The sequence below is a fragment of the Natator depressus genome, chromosome 8 (genome assembly GCF_965152275.1).
Source record: "Natator depressus isolate rNatDep1 chromosome 8, rNatDep2.hap1, whole genome shotgun sequence".
NCBI lineage: Eukaryota > Metazoa > Chordata > Testudines > Cheloniidae > Natator > Natator depressus.
Genome location: NC_134241.1, coordinates 74,706,479 through 74,730,103, shown reverse-complemented (window position 1 = coordinate 74,730,103; position 23,625 = coordinate 74,706,479). Strand labels below are relative to the sequence as shown.

The 23,625-nt window shown below is 36.8% G+C and overlaps 1 protein-coding gene across 6 annotated transcripts in view; it reads right to left on the bottom strand.

The window, feature by feature from the left end:
* The window catches only part of ZNF644 (zinc finger protein 644), a 77,077-nt gene that overhangs the window by 13,276 nt on the left and 40,176 nt on the right, over positions 1-23,625 (bottom strand). For 4 of the 6 annotated variants that reach the window (XM_074961352.1, XM_074961348.1, XM_074961349.1 and 1 more), the window contains exons 3-4: positions 1,987-5,030; positions 1,177-1,782 (exon numbers count right to left, since the gene is read on the bottom strand). In XM_074961352.1, coding sequence (XP_074817453.1) covers positions 1,177-1,782; positions 1,987-4,999 — 3,619 coding nt within the window. In that variant the 5' untranslated portion in view covers positions 5,000-5,030. Of the gene's footprint in view, positions 1-1,176; positions 1,783-1,986; positions 5,031-6,936; positions 7,036-23,625 lie in introns of all 6 variants that reach the window. The other 2 variants (XM_074961354.1, XM_074961350.1) reach the window with 2 other exon arrangements.

Sequence of the window (23,625 nt, the reverse complement as noted above, 5' to 3'; positions counted from 1 at the left end):
TTCTGTTCCACCTTTGTTACGCCAAATTAGAAAGTCACCTTTGTTAAGAAACTGATTTTTGTCAGACAATTATGTGGTCCCGTAAGACAGATTTTACTGCACAGGCAAGTTATTTTTTAGCAAGGCAAACATACCGGTGACCAAGCACAGAGCGCTGCCAGGTATGCTGTAATGCACTGGAATATTGGCAAGAGAACCAGCAAAACCAAAAACTGTTCCGGGAATAAAATATGATCCTGTACTTCAGTATCTAGGATATTGCAGTACCAGAAAGCGGTGTCCAAACTAGGAGCAGAAACATACTAGCTATAATTCTGTTTATACAAAGGTGTTATCAAAGGATACTAGTAGTTTCCCTGACCAATGGAAACAGATTTTTTTTTTTTTGCAAGAGTTGCATTAAGAACATCGTTCTAAAACGGGGCTAGAGACTATCTAGCAAGTAGTCAAAAATTACAGAATTGTTTTATTACCACAGTTCTCAAAGAAAAAAAATAAAATCTTTGCCCGCAACAGTCAGGGATTGTGCGTTAGAACCCTGCTGGCAACCACTGTGTTCAAACAGAGCTGTAACTAGCACAGTTCTTCTCCCAGCATTGACAGGGCTAAAAGGAGAACAGCAGTTTCCCACATCAGCCACAATTATACAACAAACATGCACTAATTTATGCTGAAGAAGCATGTTTGCCTAAAATGTTGAAATTATTCAATAGTTGTTCATAGTTTTGAAATATTATGCCTTTGTAACACACAGAATAGTTCTGTCAGCTTGGGTAAATGCTACTTCTGCACAAGTTAGATTACTCTCTGGGCGGTCTAAGGGTTGCACCCAGCTACTTCAACTATTTTTGTTGAGGAGCAGCATATTTTGCTATCAAAAGTTGCACTTTGGTCTAACCTTTTGCTTATTTTCTGGCTCCTTTTAAATCACACCCCAACCACATGTCAAAAAAAAACGATATTTTGTGCAAGAGAATTTACTGCTGATGAACATTAATGCTGGGCAAGTTACACTAGAAGTTTATTGCACTCTCTTTCCCCACTCAGTACTTTGCAAAGGAAACAAGAGTTAAATTAACTGTGTTCTAGGAAAAATATTCTACACTGCAATACCTTTTCTAATAAATGAAAGAATTCTTTGGAAGCATAGTTAGACAGCTATAAACAGCCTCTTACCTGACTGCATAGTCAAGTCCATCCTTTGCGGCTGATACATCAATGGACTGTCTTCATTTAATGGAAGAACACATTTCTGAACAAACCTCTTTCTTGCAGTTTGATTATGGATCTTTTGAGGAGAGATATCAGGATTCCTTTCTTCTCCTAACCTTTTATTTTTCAGAAGTTCTATCAGTGTAAGTGACTGATTTTTTTTTTCATCATGTAGTACTGTTTTTGTTTCATCACATTCATTTAGGAAACTCAGACCTTCTTCCTCCGATGCAGACACTGAAATATCTTCAGTCTTTAGGCCATTATGGTATGCTTCAAGAGGTATAACATTTTGAGATAAAAAGTCATCATTCGAAGCAAGTTTCTGAGCGACAAATGGTCTGGGAATAATACGGCGACTGTTCAATGCTTTTAGGATTTTTTCATATTTTTCTTCATTTTGCATCATCTCATTTAGAACGCAGATTGGAGACTTATGTGCATCCCACTTGGTTTTGCCAAGCCTTTTCAGGTGTCCTCGCACATGATTAGACAATCCAATTTTCGTATCAAACCAACCTCCACAGAGTTGGCACGTGTGTTCAGAAGACGTTTCAGATTTCTCAATAGCTAAAAAGAAAAAATAATGATTTATCAATTTTTCCAAACATTTTTGAACACCTTAACTGTACTTAACGCTATAAACTTTTAATCATGAGTACAAGAAGCCACCTTTTTTAAAGGCAAGAAAACATGATTCACCCTCTTTTATGATGAGCAGACCATTATATCCTCCTCTACCCCCCACTGCACACCCAAATTAAAAAATAGTACCTTTTCTAACTCGCTTAACAGGGGTTCCTGTTCCAGTTCTTTTGAAATGCTGCATTTTGTCACTTGTCGCTATCTGCTCCGGTGAAACAACATGGCGGGCTTCATAGCTTAATCCAGCTCTGTGAAGATGCCCACGGACATGATTAGACAATCCAACTCCTGTTTCAAATGTTGCTGGACAGTATGGACAGGACTTCTTCTCAAGTGATAAATCAGTCCAATGGAAAACTGAGTTATGCTTTGGCAATGCTGTTCCTACATTTTCTAAATTTTGAGGATCATGTAATTCATGCAGAAAGTTACTATTCTCTGCATCTTCATAATACTCAAAATAAAAACCATCATTCTGCTCATAATGAAGAGAGGATTTATCACCAGCTTCTTGATCCTCCATTTTACCTTTGAATAAAGGGAATAGGTTTACATGATCCTGATTAATATCACTGTAAGATTCATCCTCCATAGACTGTGCAGTGTAATCACATAGTTCAACATTATCCCATGAACTTTCATCCTCCGTTTCATAGCTGTCTTTTTTTTCAGCAGAGTTAAGTTTCTGTAAAACAACAACAGTCATTTTATGTAGAAAATCTGGATAGCAATCCAAATCATCTCCTGTAACAGAGCCTTCCCTCTTAGACTCTTTAACCACTCTTTTTACAGCTACACGCCTACGGTCTTTATAGCCTTCTGGCCTTTTGGAATCAAGATTATGAGAATCCATGATAAAACAATTATTATGGGGACTATTTGATGATGAAAATAAATGTAAAGAACTAACAGAGCTGGACTCTTCCTTTTTAAAATGTAAAGGATAAGGATCACTAGATTTTTTAATCATTCTGTAGTTTTCATATTTGTGCCTATATAAATAATTATTGCTTGTTTTGACACTAGCTTTTTGTTTTGCTGCTTGATGGAAATATTTAGGTTTTTGGTCAATGCTATTTTTAATCAAAATAGTCTTGTTTGTAGAGTTTTGATTGCACACACTTACAGCTGACTGTGAAACGCTTTTCCGAGCCTTCTGTATCCTGTGGGGTCTCTTGTGAAGTTTCGCAAAGTTACTGGATTGCGAAGCTGAGCCAAACGATCTTTTTACATCTTGCTTTAGAACAGAATTCTTTGGAAATGTAGATGATTGTTTGATCAATTGTTTAGTTCTGCTTCCAAAATCTAAAGGTTCTTCAATTATGCTGCTTTTTCTTTTTTCTAATCTAAGGTGGCTACCAAACGGATCAATGCACGATGTTGGATGCAAGTATTCCATGTGTTTTTTTAAAATGCTTCTGGCTGATGTAGTAAATGGACACATCTTGCACATATATGTGGTTGATTTTTTTGATGACCCTATATATGGATCTTTCACTGAAGTCTTTTTCTGTGTTTTTCTCTGGGACATATCGCTACTGATAATTGAACACTTCACTACTGCTCCATGAGCAATCCCTCTATGGCATTCCAGTTCATTTTCTGTCACAGCCATGAAATTGCATTCCTCACAACAGTAATATCTTTTATCCTTTTCATGGGTTTTAGCATGTTGCACAAATGTTTTGGGACAATTGGTACCAAATACACATTGTGGACACTGTAATCGTGCACTTCTACCCTCATCCTGAAGTTCTTTCAACTCCCGGATTTCTTCCATCAGTTTCTGCCTTCTTTCCTGGTGAATTATCATGTGCTTAAGAAGTGAATTACGATCTCGAAATGTCCGTCCACATTCCCTACATGCATAGGGCCTTGGGACATTGAGATGACGGAAGTGACTATTCCCATCCAAATGATACATCATATGCCTATGCAAGTGTTTCTTCTCCCTAAAATTCACATTGCACTTTGTACAAGGATAAAATGATGGCTCATCCGTACTAAAAGTAGATGGTGATTCTGAATCATTCTGTTCACATTTGTTTTTTAAAGTACTAGAAAGAAAAGTGCTAGTGTGAACTGGAGAAGAATCTTCTGCACATTTGTTAGTGGGACTATAAATCAATTGTTGGATAGCATCAACAGCTTCTAACTCCTCATCTGTCGATTCAGGCTTCACTTTTGTTAATGCATATTTCTGTGGTTCTACTACTTCTAGATCCTCACTCTGCTCTGCTAAATAGTCAACATTTAGTAATTTTGATTTACTCGGAATATAATCTGTATCATTAAAACAGTCCTCTGTATAACGTGTTATCTTGCTAACATCCATTTTTCTTTTTCTCTTTTTCTCTAGACCTACTTTACAGTGAACTGGAGACTTCTCTATTGTTTCTTCATTTGTCATAAGAAACTGTATGAACTCTTTTTGTGGATCCCAGTTTGTATCATTTCCTGATCTGAAACCACCTGTACCTGAGGAAATTCCTGTTAATGTATTGACACAATCATCGTCTACTAGTAAACTGCTATCCTCACATACTTCTACTTGGCTTATTAAAGTGCTATCTGATTTCACACTATTTCCTATAGGTTTCTGTGTATCACAACCAACTGAAGCAGAGGTAGGTAGATTTTTAATGGAATGAGTCAGGTTCTTAGCCTGTGCTACATCAGGTAACAAAAATAACACTTGGTGTTGACTTGATTTCTGTGTTGCACTCTTTGCAGGCAGCTGGAGATCATGCACCACTGGCAAAGTTGAGCAGGAATCTGTATGACCCACAGGTTGTCCAGTGGTTAATGAAACACTACTTTTATTCATAATGGAAGTTTTAGTTAAGGTGGAGTGTGAAACTGGTCCATTAACAGCAGTTCCTTTAGGCAAGCTATAGTTTTCAGTAGAAACAGTAGGAGCACCAGTATGTATAAATAGAGACTTCTGGCCTCCACTTAAGGCTTTTTCGGATCTGTCCCTTGACAGCTCTTCCGGCAGAGTCAATATATTGTTTTTCTGAAAAGATGTTTCACACTCTTGTGGTTTAGGAATGCCACTTTTCCCGTCAGAGATGAAATTGCTGTCATCTAGAAGTCCTTCTCTAGCACCAGTAATCTCAGTATTTATCTTTGAATCATCCATATTGCTGGTCTGTCTATTAAGCACATTTATACTAAAAATAAAAAGAAATACAGTAGTTAGACATTCAGAGAAATAGCTGATAAAAGCAGTTTTAAATTGATATTATTTCTGCAGCAATGTACTGTATTATGATTGGCTGTTTAAAGCTGAAAAATCAGTTTGACTGTGTTAAAAACAGTTCATTTAGGAGATTCAGGGCAGACTGTTTTCTAAATTAACTTGAAAAATAAAATGAATCCAATGCACCTCTCTCCCTAATTTGTGCAATGTTAAGGTTGCAAGATAAAGCATTAAAAACAAACTGAAAGTTCAAAAAGTTAAGTTTGAGATAACAATATTAACTTAGCCACATTACACAGCCTGTATACTTTTTGATATACAGTAACATTTTCCAAGGAAAAGAAATAGTATTTCCTATGTATTTGCAATGGGCAGACAGTAACCTTAATTTGTGGAATTTCCAAAAGTGCTTACAACCTGATCTTGCATCCTTAACACCATTTCCCCCTTCTAATGTCCTACAGTTTGTATTTGTTTAAAAGGGAAAATATGGTGGAAACTGGAACTAATTGGCTTGTGCAGCTTAACACCAGCAGAACTTTTAAGGCCCCCAATCCTGCAAACACACATTCTTAACTTTACTATGGGGAGTAGTTCCACTGTTTCCAGTGGAACTACTCACAGCAGTAAAGTGGTTGCAGAATCAGGGCCTAAATACCTTGTTCCATATCTCTTGGGTTTGCACACCTTACAAATTTCATTGGCTTTGCACTTGTCAATTTACAGAAATTTTCTATTATATTCAGTGTGTAGTTTTCAATGGTTAGATCTTAATGAAATCAAAACCAACTTTAAAACAAACAAAGTAAGAGCAACAGTGCTCAATGAGGATATTTGCTAGTAATTATTTTTAAAAAACAGAAAAAAGGATCTCCCTCTTCGCCAAATTATCCGCCAGTCATCTATTTATACAATATTTAATCTCCCAATTAAAAAAATGAACATGCAGGTAAAAAGGGCAGGAAAGAATTATTAACAAAAAATACTGAAAATACAATTTATAAGTACATTAATGTGGATTACAAAGCCAACAGAGAGTTCATCTTTAGCTGTTTACTATAAACATTGTAATCTACATATTAATGGTTACAGACATAAAACTACAGTTGGAAAAGAATAAAGGCTTCCAAGATCACTATGTTAGAATCATTTCAGTGAACTTGCATCATCAGAAAAGTCAAACGCTTCCTTTAGCATCTGCAGAGTTAATCAAGAGAGCTTGTTCTGTATCTGAAAGCATCACCCACTTCAAGGTATTTGCCACAACAGACCCGACACTTACTATGGAACAACTTATTAAAACCTTTGTTCTGGTGGTCAAGGAACACCCCAGTACCAGAAAGAAGAAAACAAAAACCTAATTTCTAGTTTATGAGCATGGATGTAAACATGGCAAAGCACACTGAGTATACAGACAGACTTGGGTTGTTTGAATCAATTAATGAATTTAAATGTGTCTTGCAAGAGAGAGGAGAAGTTGGGTGTCGGTCTTTCACTACTTCCTTATGCTACGTAAAGTTGGCCTGAAAAATTTTTCCCTCCTTCCTCCGCACCCTCCCTCCTCAACTCCAAAAATATTTTTTCTTCTGCTTGGTTTAACATTAGGATTTCCACCCCATTTAGAATGGAACACTATGCCAACTGGAGAGCAAGTGTAATATGACATCTCAAGGGTACAAACAGTGAAAGTTAAGCAACTGAAAGGGAGAGAGAATTTTAAAGGTGTATCAAACTAGGCACCCAAAACTTGAGGTAGCCCAAATCACTAAGCACTTTTGAAAATTTTGATCTTTGTTATCTGTTTGTTGTTAACACGTATTTAACTTCAATTACTAATTAACATTTTGAATAAAGAAAGCCTCTGTTAAAGTCATCACCTAGTCTCCTTCAATTAAAGCGTCACAACAAACATCCCTGGCTCCTCCCAATGGTCCTTCAACAAAACCAAGGAAGACCACACTTGACATCCCTTTTTCCTAAAATTAAAATCAAAAATAAAAATCAAGCAGTAAGTTAAAGAAAGTACACTTTCATCTTATTAACAAATCAAAAAGTAGTAAAATGGACCCATGCTGTCTTTTTTTTTTTTTTTTTAAATCCTTTATAGTTCACTCTAAAGACAATCTCCTCCTTCTAACACAAAGCCAGCAAATGCCAGGCCTCATGGAAAAGCAGCTGCTATACTACTTATATTGGAGCCAATTTACAGAGAAGGAAAAGCACAGATTTACCAAGCTACACTTAATTTTCTCCCTCTCCCCCCAATGCCGCTTTTTTACGATCTTATTTTCCTGGCGTAGTTATTCTGTACCACCTTATAAAAACTAAACTGGGCTGAAGAGCGTGAAGAAGAAACGATAATACAAGTACTGTTGTATAATGCTTTCCATTACAAGCAATATATATCAAAAGCTTTTCTTCACTGTATCAATATTCAGAACAATTCAATAAGTAATATAGTATTACTCATATCAGTGTGCAGTCACAAATACATAAAGTATACTTTAATGACACATCATTTAAACAGTGTAAGACAAATCTAGTTTAAATGGATTTATGCCATATCCTTAAGTAAACTTAACGAGACAAAACATCAATTTTTAATCCTTCCATTTCTCCAATTTTCAAAATTCTATTATATGTTGAGATTAGCAAATTTCCACAGTAATTAAAAGACTTATAATAAGATCATATTCAATGTTATCACCCTAAAATGGCGATAATGCAGCACCCAGCAGGAGTCTTTACATCACATACACAAGTTAAAAATGGGTAGCACAAACATGTACTAAAAAGCAGTAGTGCAAATGTCAGTTAAAAGAAAAGCAAACTAAGGATGCACCACAGTTTCCCTGTCCATTTTCTCATGGATTAAGTATAAAATATTGAAGTCGCAATCATATCAGGTTATTCAACCATTCTGAAATAGAGTTTAGAGATTTCATCTTTTAAAGTTATTTATGCTGAAAAGATTTGTATTTTTCTCATCTTATTATATTCACAGAGGTAGACAAACGTATGCTCAGTCAATTTGAGAGCCTATATTAGTTTTTCTCAACAGGAAGCAATGTTGCTAACGAAGTGGTAAATTCAGTGTTAATGAGTGGCTTCACTGTTACCACCTCTTGAAGTAAAACCTTCCATGTTCCATGTTCCACCCATCTGTTCTGGTGTTAGGGGCTCAGAGACAGAACAGACGCTTCCCATTTAAAGCAACTTCATTGGTACCCCCTGAACAGCAGGGTGGCAAACTGAGAATATCATGTCTGCTTGGAGATTGCAATCCTCATTATCAAAAATGGCTTCATGAAAACTTTCCACAAGTTCAGATGAAGACACAAAACCATACTGTTGCACACGTGAAATTGTAAAGGCATAAAGACTTTAGTAATCTATACGGAGTATTTAATTTTATTAAAATTATGGAACATGGAAATATTACAATCCAACCACCTCCAGCTAGAAATTTACTTTAATGCCATGATGAACAACAGTTTAATTATATCAGATATTTTTATTTTATTCATAAATTTTATTTTATTTTATTTTTTATTTTATTCATAAATTACTTCAGGTGTTACAGGTTTATGAAGATTGATAATGAGTCAGAGAGGGCTCGATCAAGACTATCAAAATTGATAAGAGTCTTTCCACAGACTTCAGCAGGCTTTGGATCAGGCCCCCAATGCATACTACTCCAACACTAAGATGTATCAGATCATTTTAAGCTAGCTGTAGCATTCTCCCACCTATGAACAAAGTGTTGGTGCCAATTAGCTGGCACCAAAGGATGAAGTAACTATGTTTGCAATGATTTTAAAATGTCTTTTTGTGAGTGTATTGGGAGGCGGAGATTTGAGGCTGAAATTCAATACTTAAACCTATTGGATTGTACTTGAATACTACAACATACAGTCACCCACTCTGATATCCTGAAACGGATGCAATAAAATAATACGCAGGGCTAGATGGTTTTAAGAGTGTTTTATACCGGGCTTTGAATGTCCTTATTTTTAAGAGAATGTTTATGTTTGAACCTCAAGAAGAATAGTGACCTACCTGAAGTGTAAACTGATCCAAGGCACTTTCAAAATTAGATGCATCAATAGAGCAATTACAATTTAGCCAAGATTGTGTATTATTCTTAACATGCATTCATAGCACACACCTTTAAAAACTTCATGCTGTACACTGTACCACGAAAGCATATAAACAATACAAACTGATCCAAATGCACAGTCGTAACCTTTAAATATACTTACTGTACTTGCACAGTACTAGCCACTTTAATGTGTCAGGATTTAAGTCACCTATTTCTTTGCAAATGCTGAATGTATACATTATTTCGCCCCCTCTCCCTCATGTTAAGCATTGTCTCTCTTTTTCTAAGATAGAGAGCTGAGCTAATTTCAATTTTTTTTTAAAAAAGGTACAACTTCTGGCTAATATCTTGTATAACAAGTCATTTAGATTGCAGCAATGCCTAAAATATGGTAGTATTTTACAAACACAGAATGACACAGTCCCTGCCTTGAAGAGCTTACACAATATATACCTACAATATCTGGCTAATAAATATTGATAAATTACTACAGTAGTGCTATCATCCAACTGTATATAAGTACTGGGCCAAATTCAGTTACATCAGTAGAAGTCTGGAATAACTCCGCTGCTAGTAGCAATGTTACTCCAGATTTACACCACCACAACTATTTATTGTATTGAGTTACTCAAGATTTACACCAGTGTAGCCAAGAGTAGGATATGACCCATTGCTTAGCTAACCAAAACAATTTGTCCCCCCCTTCTTTATTTATAAATGGACATTTAAAAAAATAATAAAACCACTAACTCTTCTTAAATATCTTGTTTGCAATATTTAACATAAAACATCTCATTTTCTGAAAAATCCTAATGAGTTCTGCAGCTATAACTGCCTGTAGCTAGATACTATAAGCCTTTAAAAAAAAAAGGTGCAAAGGTCAGATCTGTCTTCAAGATGACAGATCATCACTTAAATGCCTCAAGCTAATCTTATTGTCTCAGAAATCTCAAACATCAGTATTTTTGCAAACTATCAGCACTTGCTATAACACCCTTACTACACTACATCTTGAGGTTACTACAGAAGAAATGAGGTGATAATTGCATATTAACATAATTATTCTGTAATCCCTCTGAGCAAGCTTCCTAGGTCACTCAGTAATTCAGATTAGATGCAACCTTCCTGTCATCAAATCTATGCTGTCCACTTTCTGTTCATTAATAATTCTTTTTGATAGAAAATGAACTTAATTCCATTCTTTTATGTACATTATTAATTGTATTTATTAAAAGTAGGTTAATATTTCTTGAGTACTTATTTCATAATGACAACCTTTGCCATGTAATACTGTCACACACCAAATTATAATATTGCTCTCCTTCCTGGCTAGCTCACTACAGAGCTAAATATATAGTACTGTTGCCTGCTAGCATCATTATAGTTAGAGGATTGTCAATTTCTGTTATAACCCCTCTATTTTACAGGCATTTGCAACATACTCAAAAAAAAAAACACTGGAGCTGAAAGTCAGAACAACAGGATTTAACCAAATTTGTAAAGAGCATAAAATGCTTTCCCACAGCTAATATAAATTTTCATGCAAAAGCTACAAGTACAAACTTAAATGAGATAAAACCATGCGTCTTAAAGTGACATTAACATTAGACATTTTTCATAAGGCCATAGGGTTTGTTATTTTCTGAAACCCTGATTAAAAGGGACACTGGAAAGTAGGTGGCCCCCAAAATTGAGCCAATTTAAAGGTGAGCTAATTTTATTCATCCTGCTTATACAATATCAAAGAGAGAAAACAAGCCTGTCAGCACAGTTTTAATCCTACATAAACCCAGCACACTGTTTTTTTTAAACAGACACATGCACAATCTTTTCACAGGAAATATGGATCCACCATTTAGCAACAGGAAAGGCATTTAAAATTCTGCACCAAGTTTTCGCTTGTGCCTCTGTTGTCACCCAAGAGTGAAGCCTTGAAGAAAAAAGACTGCTGCCTAATATTTATATCAACTGTTTATTTTGAATGTACTTACTAAAATGCATAATTTTACATACAGAAATGGTCTCTCTCACACACAGAACCCCTATATGACAGGGAGACAAGATGGTAGAGCCAAAGAACAGCTTTTCAACAAAGGAAGGGCAGAAACAGAAAATTTAGTCTGCTGGCTCTTTGGTTCTGGGATCAGACAGGACCACAGTCAGGCTAGTGGATTGGTCCAGTGGCCATGCAGAAGAGGGGCCATATGCAGCCAGAAAGCATAAGCCTGAAGACCATCGATGAAGACAGAAAAGTAAAGATGATGGGTGAGAGAAGAGAAAGAATGACCAAGAGACGCTGTTCTAGGCTGGAAGCTATTTTTTCCTAAAGAAAAAAGCATACAGGAGAACTGGGGAAGAGGGAAGAGTCACAGCAGGCAAGAACTCAGAGAATGAAATTAAAAAGATAAGATAGGAAAAACGAAAAAATACAGGAGAGAAGAGAGGAAGAAAAGATGCACAATTTTGGGGTTGATTTTTTGGGTTTTATATTTTCTCTCTCTGGCCAATGTACCATCTCAATCAAAGTAAAATTTGAGACAACAGGGAAAAAGAATGTTAAACTTATGCAAACAAGAGTCATTACTTCATATTATTATAGCTGAGCATGTAAGAACTCATATTGTTTGAGGGGGGTTGTTTCAATGAAGCTAATTGCCATACCATGTTCAAGCACTGGTTTGGAACAAGACTGAAAGTTTAAGACCTTTTAAAAAATGAAAGGGCATAGAAAGAAACAGAGATGATGAGAAATTGGTATTAACTTGCCAACAGTCAGCCTGGAGGGAGACAGCCTGCTCCACCAGTCACCAACAATGTTAGCAGAAGCCAGCCAGTCACCCAGCAAAACATCCAAATGGTGTAAAGCAAGAACAAAATCACTTGACTTTAAGTGGATTTTTTGGATGCTAGCAATTCTGGGTATTCATATTGTTGGATATATAACTGATTATAAATTTTAACTTGTGCTTTTGAAGGAACAGTTTAGCAGTTCTGGTTCTCTGCCTTTTAGAGCAATTCTGACCGCTCCTTGAGACAGAAATTTACTGTTCCTTATGTAAGGCTTCACAGTGCTTTTCCCCCTTTTCTGCTTGTACTTACAAAGCAGATTGTTGAGAGTGTGCTCCCATACTCATGGCATAGCACGATGGATCATACCATCTCCACTGTTTATGGGCTTGCTTTGTTTAGAAACCCACAATTTACAGAATTCCAGTAAATGCAGATGTGACTTTGTTTACCACATGGTCTGGCCCTCTTCTCCCTTGGCTACTCATGTTGAATTTAATTAAACACACACAGAACATTCTACAACATTTAATAAAAGAGTAATGGAGGAAGGCTCCTTTAAGCCCTTAACAAAGCTCTCTTTTTAAAAGGAAAGAAACAAACGGTGTGCCAATGGTTCTTCCTGATATTTACATGGATTGAGTGTTTTGAGCATACTTACTAAAATGCATCATCTGACACAAAGGAGTGTTCCTAAAGATCACTCAGACCTTCTCTACGTGTTTTTCATTTGTTTTTATAAATTCACATGGGTAGAGTTTTGAACCAATTATGATTACTGGTTTGGAAACAATTCCAACTTAACTACCACTGTAATGAAGTGCTAAAATTAAGTTTTCCGGATGGTCTGGTGTGGCACTACTCAAGTCAGAGAGCAGAATCCACGTCCTTGTATCTGGCACCTTGAGTCAGCAAGGGTTGAAAGTGCTCTAGAAGCAACATAGCTGCAGAAAGAAGGAAAATGGATAATTGTTCAAGTCATTCAACTGGGACAACTGATCTGTTAACACCAAGTGACTCTGAAATCTTGTAGTATAGTGGTTGTAACTTGAGTCCTTAAGACATATTCTGGCTTTCTGGAGGCAAAACGTCTGCCAGAGAGGAGGCTATAGAGACGCAAAGTGTTCATACTATTCCTTCTACTGGAGATATACTGGGGGTGATCACAGCCCACAAAGTGGGTAGTACAGTCATTGCAGGGGTTTTGGCATGGCAGCCAGGAAATGTGTCAATTCAGTACACTACCACGACTGCCTCAATTAGCAGAGCTTGGGAGATTAGACACCAAGCACAAAATAAAGCTGGCCCTGGTCAAACCATGACCAAAATTCAAACTGCTCCTGAGCTCTGGACTCCTCCCAAGGTCCAAGAAATAATGTTTATCCTCACTAGGTGTTAATTCTCACTGAAGTGCAGTGGGCCTTGCTAGTGTGGAGAAGTGCAATTTACACCTCCATCCAACAATCAGAATATATCCAGCCCACTTCTGGATGTGTGATCTCAGATTCAGATAAGCATACCAAATGCATTTACTTGAATATGCACTCTTTCATATCTGGTGACATACAAACTATCACATTACATTTAAGTACAACAGAGTCTTCTGAGTAATTAAGGTTAAAGATGACCAATCAGGCAAATTACTTTACACCATATTTGACTGCATGATGATCCAAATTTCTACCGAAACTATTTCTGAAGTATGTCATCTTCGTATCTAATTCTGCAACAAAAGCATCACATCTTAATGTATTAAGTTAACAGAAAATGATAATCTCAAAGCACTTTTCAGATAGACAATGCATTAAGACAACACTCTTGTGAGGTACAAATATCATCCCCATCCTACGGAAAAGGAACAGATTTTGCCTTGGCCAAAGAAGGGGGCTGGGGAAGGAGAGGAGACTGCAACTAACTCTGATTTGGTAACCAAAATCCTTTGAACAAGACAGAAAGCATTAAAAGTCAGACAGTTTAAGAAACATAGAAAAAGCGAGAGAGTGCCAACCCCCGCCCCCAAGTTTCTGAACTGGTAAAATACACCATATCCTCAGGCTCAGATCTTTCAGGAATGACAAAATGGCTTTTTACTAACCAATCAAACATCAAAAGAAATTCACCTTTCAGTGAGAATATACATGAGAAATTTCATGCCCAAAGCATAATTATTTGTTCAGAAAGTTTTAAGTATTGGAAAATAGGTGCCTATAATGAAATTGCTTCCTCAAACACACTTATCAGAATACTAGCATATATTTTCTTCTGAAAGTGAAAGAATTGAACCATCTGTCAAAAATAAATTTCTGAAAGTCCATCTTCAGTCAGAAATGAGACTGAGATTTTTTTACCATCTATTACCCTGAAGGAAAGTAGATTCATCGTAGGTCAGAGCTGAAGCATGCTTATCTTACACTTATAGAAGCCAAAGCATATGAATTCAAGATCCCTGATAATACCCTTCTTTTAAATTTTGGAAGCAACGATAGATTAGATAAATAAAAAGCCCCATGAATTTTTCTCTGTGCATCATTTTAAAATTAAAGTATTTAAATAAGATAAACTAATAATGAAAGTGAAATCTCAATTTCAAAAGTAGCACATCTATGCATATGGCAAAAATGTACTGTTAAAATACTATTTCATGTATCATTATATGTATTACCCTAGCACGTAGGAGCAGTAGTCACGGATCAGGAACCCATTGGGATATTAAAAAGATCATATGATTTCATTATGAACGGTAAGACTTTTATAGTGAGTTTAGTACCTATGAAAGATGCCTGATTGACAACACTGTAATCTGAATTCCTATTTTTACTACAGCTTGGATGGCAACAGCGCAAGCTGCCCCACGCCCCCAGAGTGTTCAATTCTGTTCTATGAGGGACCATCAGGTGTCCACGTGTATTCAGTGCTTGATGACTCTACTGAGATTGCCAACGAGGGTATCAATTGCAGTGGAACTTCACTAAAGCTACTGCACTAGAGGGTTAGATACTGCACTAGAGAGTTTACAGCTGCTTAGCTATACCGATACAGCTGTGCTGCTGTAAGCTCTCTAATGTAAGACGGGAGAGAGCTCCTGGAAGCTTAACTATTCCAGCCCCCGTGAGCAGCGGTAGCTATGTTGGCAGGAGAAGCTCTCCAGCCAAATTAGCGTTGTCCACATGCTGCTTATGTCGGTGTAACTTACGTCACTCAGGGGGGTGATTTATTCACACCCCTGAGCGACATACGTTATGCTGACATAAACTACAGTGTAGACATAGCCTAATTCTCACTAAGGACTGGAAGACCATATTTGAATCATTGAATTTTCTAAGCAGCCCGTGCATACAGCAATCAATGCAAGAAGAATGAGTGCATCTATAAACGGCAAGATAGAGGTCTGGAAATACCATTTTTGAAAGCATTTTTAATTAAAGCATATGAGAAGCTGTTTCTTTAGAAACCTTGGAGTATTTTGTCTTACAAAGAAAAAACTGACTTTTGGTCCTTATTCATAAATAAGTAGTAAGAGACAATGTTGTAAACTCATGGTTATACCACAAGTCTCAGTATTTGGTGATTTTCTTAAAACCCCAGTAGTTGGACTGCATGAAAATCTTGATATTTGAATGCTTAGGATTGGTAATACTTAAGAACATACCCCATCCTGTTGGGACCTTAAACTGGTAACCAAATTAGCTGTCACATAGAAAACTACTTCTAAAAGCCTGAAAATCTAGCTGTTAAGTACAGCTAAAGCAGCTTTTTCACAATAAGTACAATTGCTTTAAATTTTCTCCAGCAAACTCTCAACGAAGTCAGAGCCTTTAAAGTTTTACTCTAAAAAGAATGAATTCTTTTCAACTTAAGCATGTATTATGTATGCCCCATTAAGAAAATCAAATTATTTGTAAAGGTAAGAGAGCCTCAAGCTAATCAACACTATGGATTCAGTTTAGAATAGTGAAACTCCAGAAAACAGGAAATTTGCTTGTCTGCACTGAAACTTGTTTAGTATGCACCTTTGTCACATGACTATCTTTAAAATGAATATATTTTTGCAGTGGCAAATAACCAGCAGTTTCCTCTAGCTGTGATTCAACACTCATTAAAGCTGTTAAGTTTTTGCTTATTACATACTCAGTTTTAGAGTTTCATTTACTATTGCAGAGACATCCGTTTAGTATAAATTTCAATAATTTAAAAGCCACATTAATAGATTACAGAACACAAAGTCCATATGTTATACAAAGCTTCCATTCCTCAGATTATTATTTTTTTAATTACCAATGAGAGATGGATTTTTATGTGGTATTTGTCAGCAACTGATCACCACCACACACCAGCAAAAGAAATTAAGAACTCAAGTTCTCTCAAGAAAACAATATACTCCAAACAAGTATAATACAGTGTTCAAGACCATACAGACTCTCTAAGGTCAGAGAGGTTATATGCATTTGGGGGAGAACTGGTGGAGAGGGGATACACATATTTTAGGACCAAAAAAATCAAACTAAAATAAAGTGCTATTTTCCAGGACACAGTATATCCCAGCCATTCTTCCAGCTGCTGTGCGTCAGTGCTCTCTCCCTAATGTCCCTTCACTTATGCCATGTCTACACTACCACTTATGTTGGCAAAACTTATGTTGCTCAGGGGTGTGAAAAAAACCCACTCTCCTGAGTTACATAAATTTCACCAGCACAAGTGGTAGTGTTCACAGTGCTATGCTGGCGGGAGAGTTTCTCCCGCGGACTATAGCTACAGCTGCTCGTGGAGGTGGTTTTATTATGTCAACGAGAGAGTTCTCTCCTGTTGGCATAGAGTAGCTACATGAGCGATCTTTGTAAGCTTGCTAGTGTAGACCTGTTGGCCAGCCTGGTACTCTGTTCTGGTCCATGTGCTCTTGTCAGATGTCAGGCCAAGCACGACAGAAAGCCTCAGTGGAAATCTCAGTCACCAAGAAAAGTTAAGTACCTATCCTAATCTTTCTTACTTGGCATCTTCTATTATATCATTTACTTACTACCTCAGTTGACACTACACTGGAATCCTACCCACTGCATTCTTCTACCATCTCATACTTCTGATTCTTCCAGGTCTGACACTTAAAAAATGAGAGCATGCTGCAGTGCAGAACCAAACAATATGGATATCGAAGCATCAGGGTGGCTGATTTATGTATCTCCTACTTCAGTCCTCCCATTCAGTTTTGTTTGTTTGGGCTTTTTTTTTTTTTAAATTCCTTAATCTAAAAATAACATATTTGGGTTGACAGCTGCACAGCCCAGGATATTTTTTTTAAAGTTAGAAAAAAAGGGCCCCATTATTATGGAGCAACACTAATTAAGGTGAAAACAAGCTTTTTAGAGCATTTTCCTGTGTATTTCATTGCCACTGAATATGCTGCAGAACTCACTCCTTGACAAACTATGCTTCAAAATTTAAGTTTTCATCTAAAAGGAGTTTTGTTCCTAGCCTTCATGATAGCACAGGAAACCTTCCAAAAGTGAAATGAATATAAATTATGTAATGTTGTTGCCTTCCTCAGTTTTCAGGCAGTCTGAAGCAATGTCTTTAAGATAGATAAGAACTGCCCGCTTTCAGCATTATGGGGTATTATATTATAATCACAGAAGTGTAGGGCTGGAAGGGACCTCAAGGAGCCATCAAGTTCATCCTCCTGTGTTGAAGCAGGGCCAAGTAAACCTAGACATCCTTGAAATGCTTCTCTAACCTGTTCTTAAAAACCTCCAACGATTCAACCTCCTCATTCTATTTCAGAATCAAAGGTCAACACTTTTAACTGTCACTGCTGATCATTTCAGTAGAAACATCCAGTTAATATGTTTATCCCAGCAACTCAAAGGACCCTGAGTGCTAAAAGCCCCAAATCTTCTCTATCCAGCTGCCAAAATGTCTAGTTTCCAAATGATCCCTGCTGAAATTACATGGAAACTCATGAACTTTCTTGTGTAGAGGATGATGTGTCCCACAGACAAATGAAGTTACCAAATCGTTAACAGAGAGGCTGAAGGTTTTGACAGTTATAGTCTAATATTAAAACACAAAGATGTGAACAAAATACATCTAAGTACTGTTGACACTAAGAATGTTAGAGAATTATGTTAAATAGCACTACTTTTAACAAAAATGACATCCGACTGGCAGAACAGAAACTTTATGTCTTCGGTATTTACAATAAGGGCCAGATTTCCAAGCATTTTCAGCACCCAGTAGGGCCCACTGAAAAAAAATAGGAATTGAACACTTCTGAAAAATCTGGCCTAACCCTTCTCCTGAAATACTGGTTCAAACTGGGGAGGTGGAGTGCTTTTGAAAATCCAGACTTTTTTTATACAGCAGGTGGATTTTTAAAAAATATTGTAATTATTATTTAATTATGAAGCAGCTTCAAATGTTCTATATCAATGGCACACAGAGAATAAAGGAGAATTATCTTCTATGTAGCAAAAATGTTTAGTCTATTCAAAAATTTATTTTCCACCTCAACCCACGCCCAACCAAAAGCTGATAATTCTCAAATGGTTTGGGGCTGGTTTGTGTTTATGTTTAGTTCTCAGCTTCATCAACTGTAACACTTTCTCAAGATAAACTCTTGTTCTCTTCACTATTATTTCATAGACATATAGATTTTTCAGGCCAAAAGGGACAATCACTATTTAGTCTGATCCCACCCCGCATCTAAACACAGACAGTAGAATTTCACCCAATTATTCCTGTATTGAGCCCAATAACTTGTGGTTGAACTAGAGCGTATCTCCTAGAATGTCTTATTCAGTCTTTATTTAAATATTCCAAGGAATGGAGAATTTATCACAATCCTTAAACTGTTGGGTAATAATCCTTATTTAAAATTTATATCTTCTTTCCAGTTGGAATTTGTCCGACTTCAACTTTGTGCCACTGGATCTTGTTATGTCTGACTGCTAGAGCTCTCTCGTATCAGACATCTTCCCTCTTTTGAAGTACTTAGCATGATCAAGTTGTCTCAAATATCTCTTCAATACCCTACATAGACCAAGCTCCTTAAGTCTCCCACAGAAAGGTTTTCCAAACCATGAATCATTCTGGTCAATTTTGACTTCCATCCTTCATAACTCTTATTTGTACACTTCATTTCTCCTCCAAACCTCTCTCTTATGCTCCCCTCTGCCTAGATCAATTCCTTTCCTTCACGCTAATTTCAGATGCTGAAGCATCCTCTTTCTTTAAAAATCTAAAACCTTGATATCATATCATCTAGGTTTTCCTTTCCTCATTATCACCTGGCTCCTTTCATTCAGCCTTCAAATATTTTTTATTTCACTTATGTCTAGAGTAACTGACAGACAGATCAGTATTTTGGCTACAACTGACTTTTTATCATTAAAATTCCATTTTATTAAGTATTTGCATTTCAAACAAAAATGTTTGGTATTGACTTTTTTTTTTGCTGTCCATTCTTCTCTTCCAGTAAAATTCTCAGCCTTTTCTTTCTTCCTTCCTTGTCCCACTGTATGGAGCCATCATCTCCAAAATATTAAATAAGTTATGCTATTTCAATTGAAGTGACTGAATGAAAACTAAAAGAAATACTGTAAATGAACAAGTGATCACAAGACTAAAGATTCCTTAGGTGATTAGCTGATAAACAGAGGAAAACATATTGTACATTTAGGGAAATGTCATCATGTTAGTAGCAAAATTACAGTAGGGTAGAATTCCTTTAAGTACATCGTCCCCAATAAAAGTAAATTAATAGGTTATTACACAATGAAGGGCACACCAGTTCTTTAGCTTTACAGTTAAACATTGCCCAAAGTTAACACTTAAAAAAAAATCACGTTTAATTATACATTTTAAACATTCTAACTAACTTCTTCATAAAACAGTCTTTGGGACATAACAATTAAAAGCTTTTATTTACGTTAAATAAAAGCCTCTTGCATTTCTGAACACATTGCCATTCTTTCCTATTTTAAAATAAAATTAATGCAATTCCTGTATCCTCTAATCTGTAATTTTAAAGAGAATTAAGGCCGTTTTCCTTTTGAAGCCAAGTACTGCCACCAAGTGGTGATCATATTCTTTAACCAACAATCTGACAGAGTACACAAAAAAACAGAGAACTGAAAACACTTATTTTTTCAAAATGAGCACAAAAAATTATTAAAACCATGCAAGTAGCTCAGGACAAAATGGATTTAAACATTTGTTTCATGTTCCAAAACTGAACTTTCCTTTCAGTCTGAATAACTAAAGCTTTTTTCTAATACTAAAGTAATCTTTTACATATAGTATTGTTTACTGTAGCCTTTAACCAGTACTTCCATAGCTATGAACAAAAATAATTTAAAATCTTATATTCATACTGAAAGTTACTAATGTATGATAGAGCAGTTATGTCCTTCAGAGTTTATAGTAAATTTAATTTTAGTAGTTTGTTAAATTTTGATTTCTGTAAGAATTTAGATGTTAATCTCCATGCAGACACTGTCTTCCTCTGATAAGCACAGAGCAACAAGTATATTGTCAAAATTTAAAAAGTAATAAGGATTAAGATGCTCTAGTAAATCTATATCTTTCACTGGAATTAACGAAAGTCAAATAACTCTGAGAGGGGGAAAGTTGATTTTTATTATTATTTCTTACATTCCCTTACACACTTTCAAGAACACACTTTTCAAAGGACAATCCAAGGAGGGCTTGCTTACATTTAAGGCTAGCACTCACCCAACCATTACTGAAACTTTTAAAATATATAGTCTTGTATTTGTATATATCTTCTTCAGCAACCTATACATCAAAGAAGAGTTTTATGGCTCTTTTCAGTAGATATTATTTCATGACTTCTCTTCAAGCTGTCTGATCATGCTGCTGCAATCAACAGGCAGTCATATATAAGACTTATTTTCACAGTAGTTAGTTTTTATAGGTAGTGTGAAACTGAGTTCTGACAGTGGAAAACATTCATATTCAAAATTCCTAACAGCTTTTTGTTTACTGCAAAGTTGATTGAATAGAATCTAAGTTATTTAATATTTATATTGTTATAGTGCCTAAAGGTCACAACCAGGTTGGTAAGGAAATGTAAGAAATCAGCTCAATTGGATTCTTGACAAGAACATTTCCCAGATTTGTCAAACTTTGCAGTCAGCTTGTGCATAAGTCCAAAAGTACAAGTTCTGAAAGATTTTCATATAATGCACAGAAAGATGATAAAATCAGGAGCACAAAGACAGAGAATTTGCATGTCAACAGCATGCTGTCACAGAATGAACTTCTCTACAGCCAACTTAAGAAATTTTTAATTCAATTTTACTGAAGTTGTGTAATTTGTTACAAAACTATGACAATCTTCTGATTTTTGGAATTTTTCAAAGTGAAGTTCCATCAAGTTAAAAAGTGAAAATTCTTTCTTCAATGTGTACTGAAACATACCTAGCTACTTGTGCCACTTTCTTTGGCTGATAGCGATTGTTGTAAATCATGAAAATTCATGACAAAATTTTGCCATTTTGCTCTTTGAAAGCAGGTTTTTTCAAACTGAAAAAAATACAGCCCTAGTCATATTTTATAGGTAACTGGATATTGTATTGGTACAATTGGTACAATTGATAAACTTAAAAATACAATGAAGTAAAATTGATGATCTGACAAAGCCACCCACCCTCCCCCTCACCAAGATCCATCTTCCCTAAATTAGGAAGACTTTCTACTCCTCAATGGGAGGTGGCACCAATCAGCACTTTTATTTTCTTCTCTGGCCCCTAGCACTCTACCAGCATGCTGTCCTGTCCAATCTCATGATGTGCCTTTCAATAGGGAACCTTTTAAGGGCAAACCCTCCCTCCTCTATCCCACTGTACAATACTGGACAGTGACTGACATTTAGGGAAGTCCTTTGCACCTGTCCAGGGGCCTGCTCCTTATGCTCCTAGTTCAATAGCTGTGCTCTTCAATGATCATATGTATTTTTAATTTATAAATAAATGCCAATTCTAGGCAAGGCCAAGAAAGTAAAGATTGGAAGCTAAAAATTTGGCAGTTGGGGGGTGGGGGTAAGGTTGGGGTTCCCTTACAGTATGATCCAACATACTGAATGATTAGGAAAGGAACCAAATTTATTTTGGAAAAAAAATTGAGAACTATCAGATGTCCAATGTGCAAATTACAGTAAAAGAGGAATACCAGGTTGTAAAAGAGGAATAGGATAAAAGACAAAGGGAATCGTGATACATAAGAACACCCAATGTGTCTCTTCATTGCCCAATAGGCATTTGGACTATATTTAGTTTAAGGTAAAATAATTGCATAAGTCAGTTTGCTTGTCAAACTATTTTAAGCTTACTAGACCAGATACTTCAGTTCTCACACACACACACACACAATCTAGTTGGAATCTTCCAGAGGAAATAAAAACATATGTATTACTTTAAAGTTTTTTTTATTGCTCAAGTAAAAGAAAAAGTTGGAAATTTGGAATTCTACAACTTCAGACTACAACGACCAAAACTTTAGGATACATGAATGCACAGAACACTAACTGTTCACCAAGTCCATCCTCTGCTTTATAGTAAATATATCTTACTATTTGACAAATATACCAAGCTAAGTATTTTGATGTCATTACTGTACACTGTATTAGGTAAGCCAAATCTGAGAGAGAGATCGAAGAAAGAACGGTTACTTACCTTCAGTAGCAGTGGTTCTTCAGCATGTGTTGTCCACATTGATTCCACCTCTGGTGTGCATGCACCATGCGCACAAGAGCCAATTCTTTTTGGCTAGCAGTGTCTACTGGAGTCACACCTGTGTTACGGATGTCCTCGCACTCTCCCCTGAACTCCCTCAAGGGCATAAAGGACAGAGCTGGCCCAGCTATTTCTCATTTCCTTTGAGGTTACAGAATTCTGTAGCTCTGACACATGAAAGAAGCAGGGAAGAAGGGCGGATGGTGGAACTCTATGTAGACACAGGGACGCAACAACAGTGAGCCACAGCCTGGCCTTGACCCTTCACAACCAACAGGGACTGCAATTGGGGAGCTCTGTCTATAGAAAGGGATCCTTCTCAGACAATAAAGACCCATGCCAGCCCAGGAACATATCTTCAGATCTTGTGTGTTTGGTTTTGGGATTTTTGCAGTATTGTTCATCTGCCACTCAACCATGGCCCTCACCACACCCCTCTTCTGCATGCTACCACCCATCCTCATCCTGTTGACTCTTCCCTTTCCCTCCCACTGGCTCCATCTTCCTTTCCTGGTAAACTTCACCCCTCTACAATTCTTCCTATCACCTGTACTTACACTTTTCCTCTCCACCCCAACCTGCCCCCTCCTCCTGCCAGCACAAATCCAGGTCCCACATTCAATTTGCCCTCCTCATCTTTGGTGACATTTGCCCCAACCCTGACCTTTCCTCCACCCCCACCATCACCTCCACTCTTCTTGTACTACCATTCCTAACCTCACACACATCCCCTTCCTCCCCTTCTCTTCCTGTCATTTCTAAAAACATCAGTCATTCAGGACCTCTTCCTAGCTCACTCACTCCAGCTCCTGGCTCTCCACAAAGATCTGGATCCCTCTGCCTGACCCTGCCTCTGCCGTCACCCTCTTATGGAGGCCCCTCCTTCTCTCACATTCTCTCAGATCATTGTGAGGGTGTTGAGATTCTCCTCT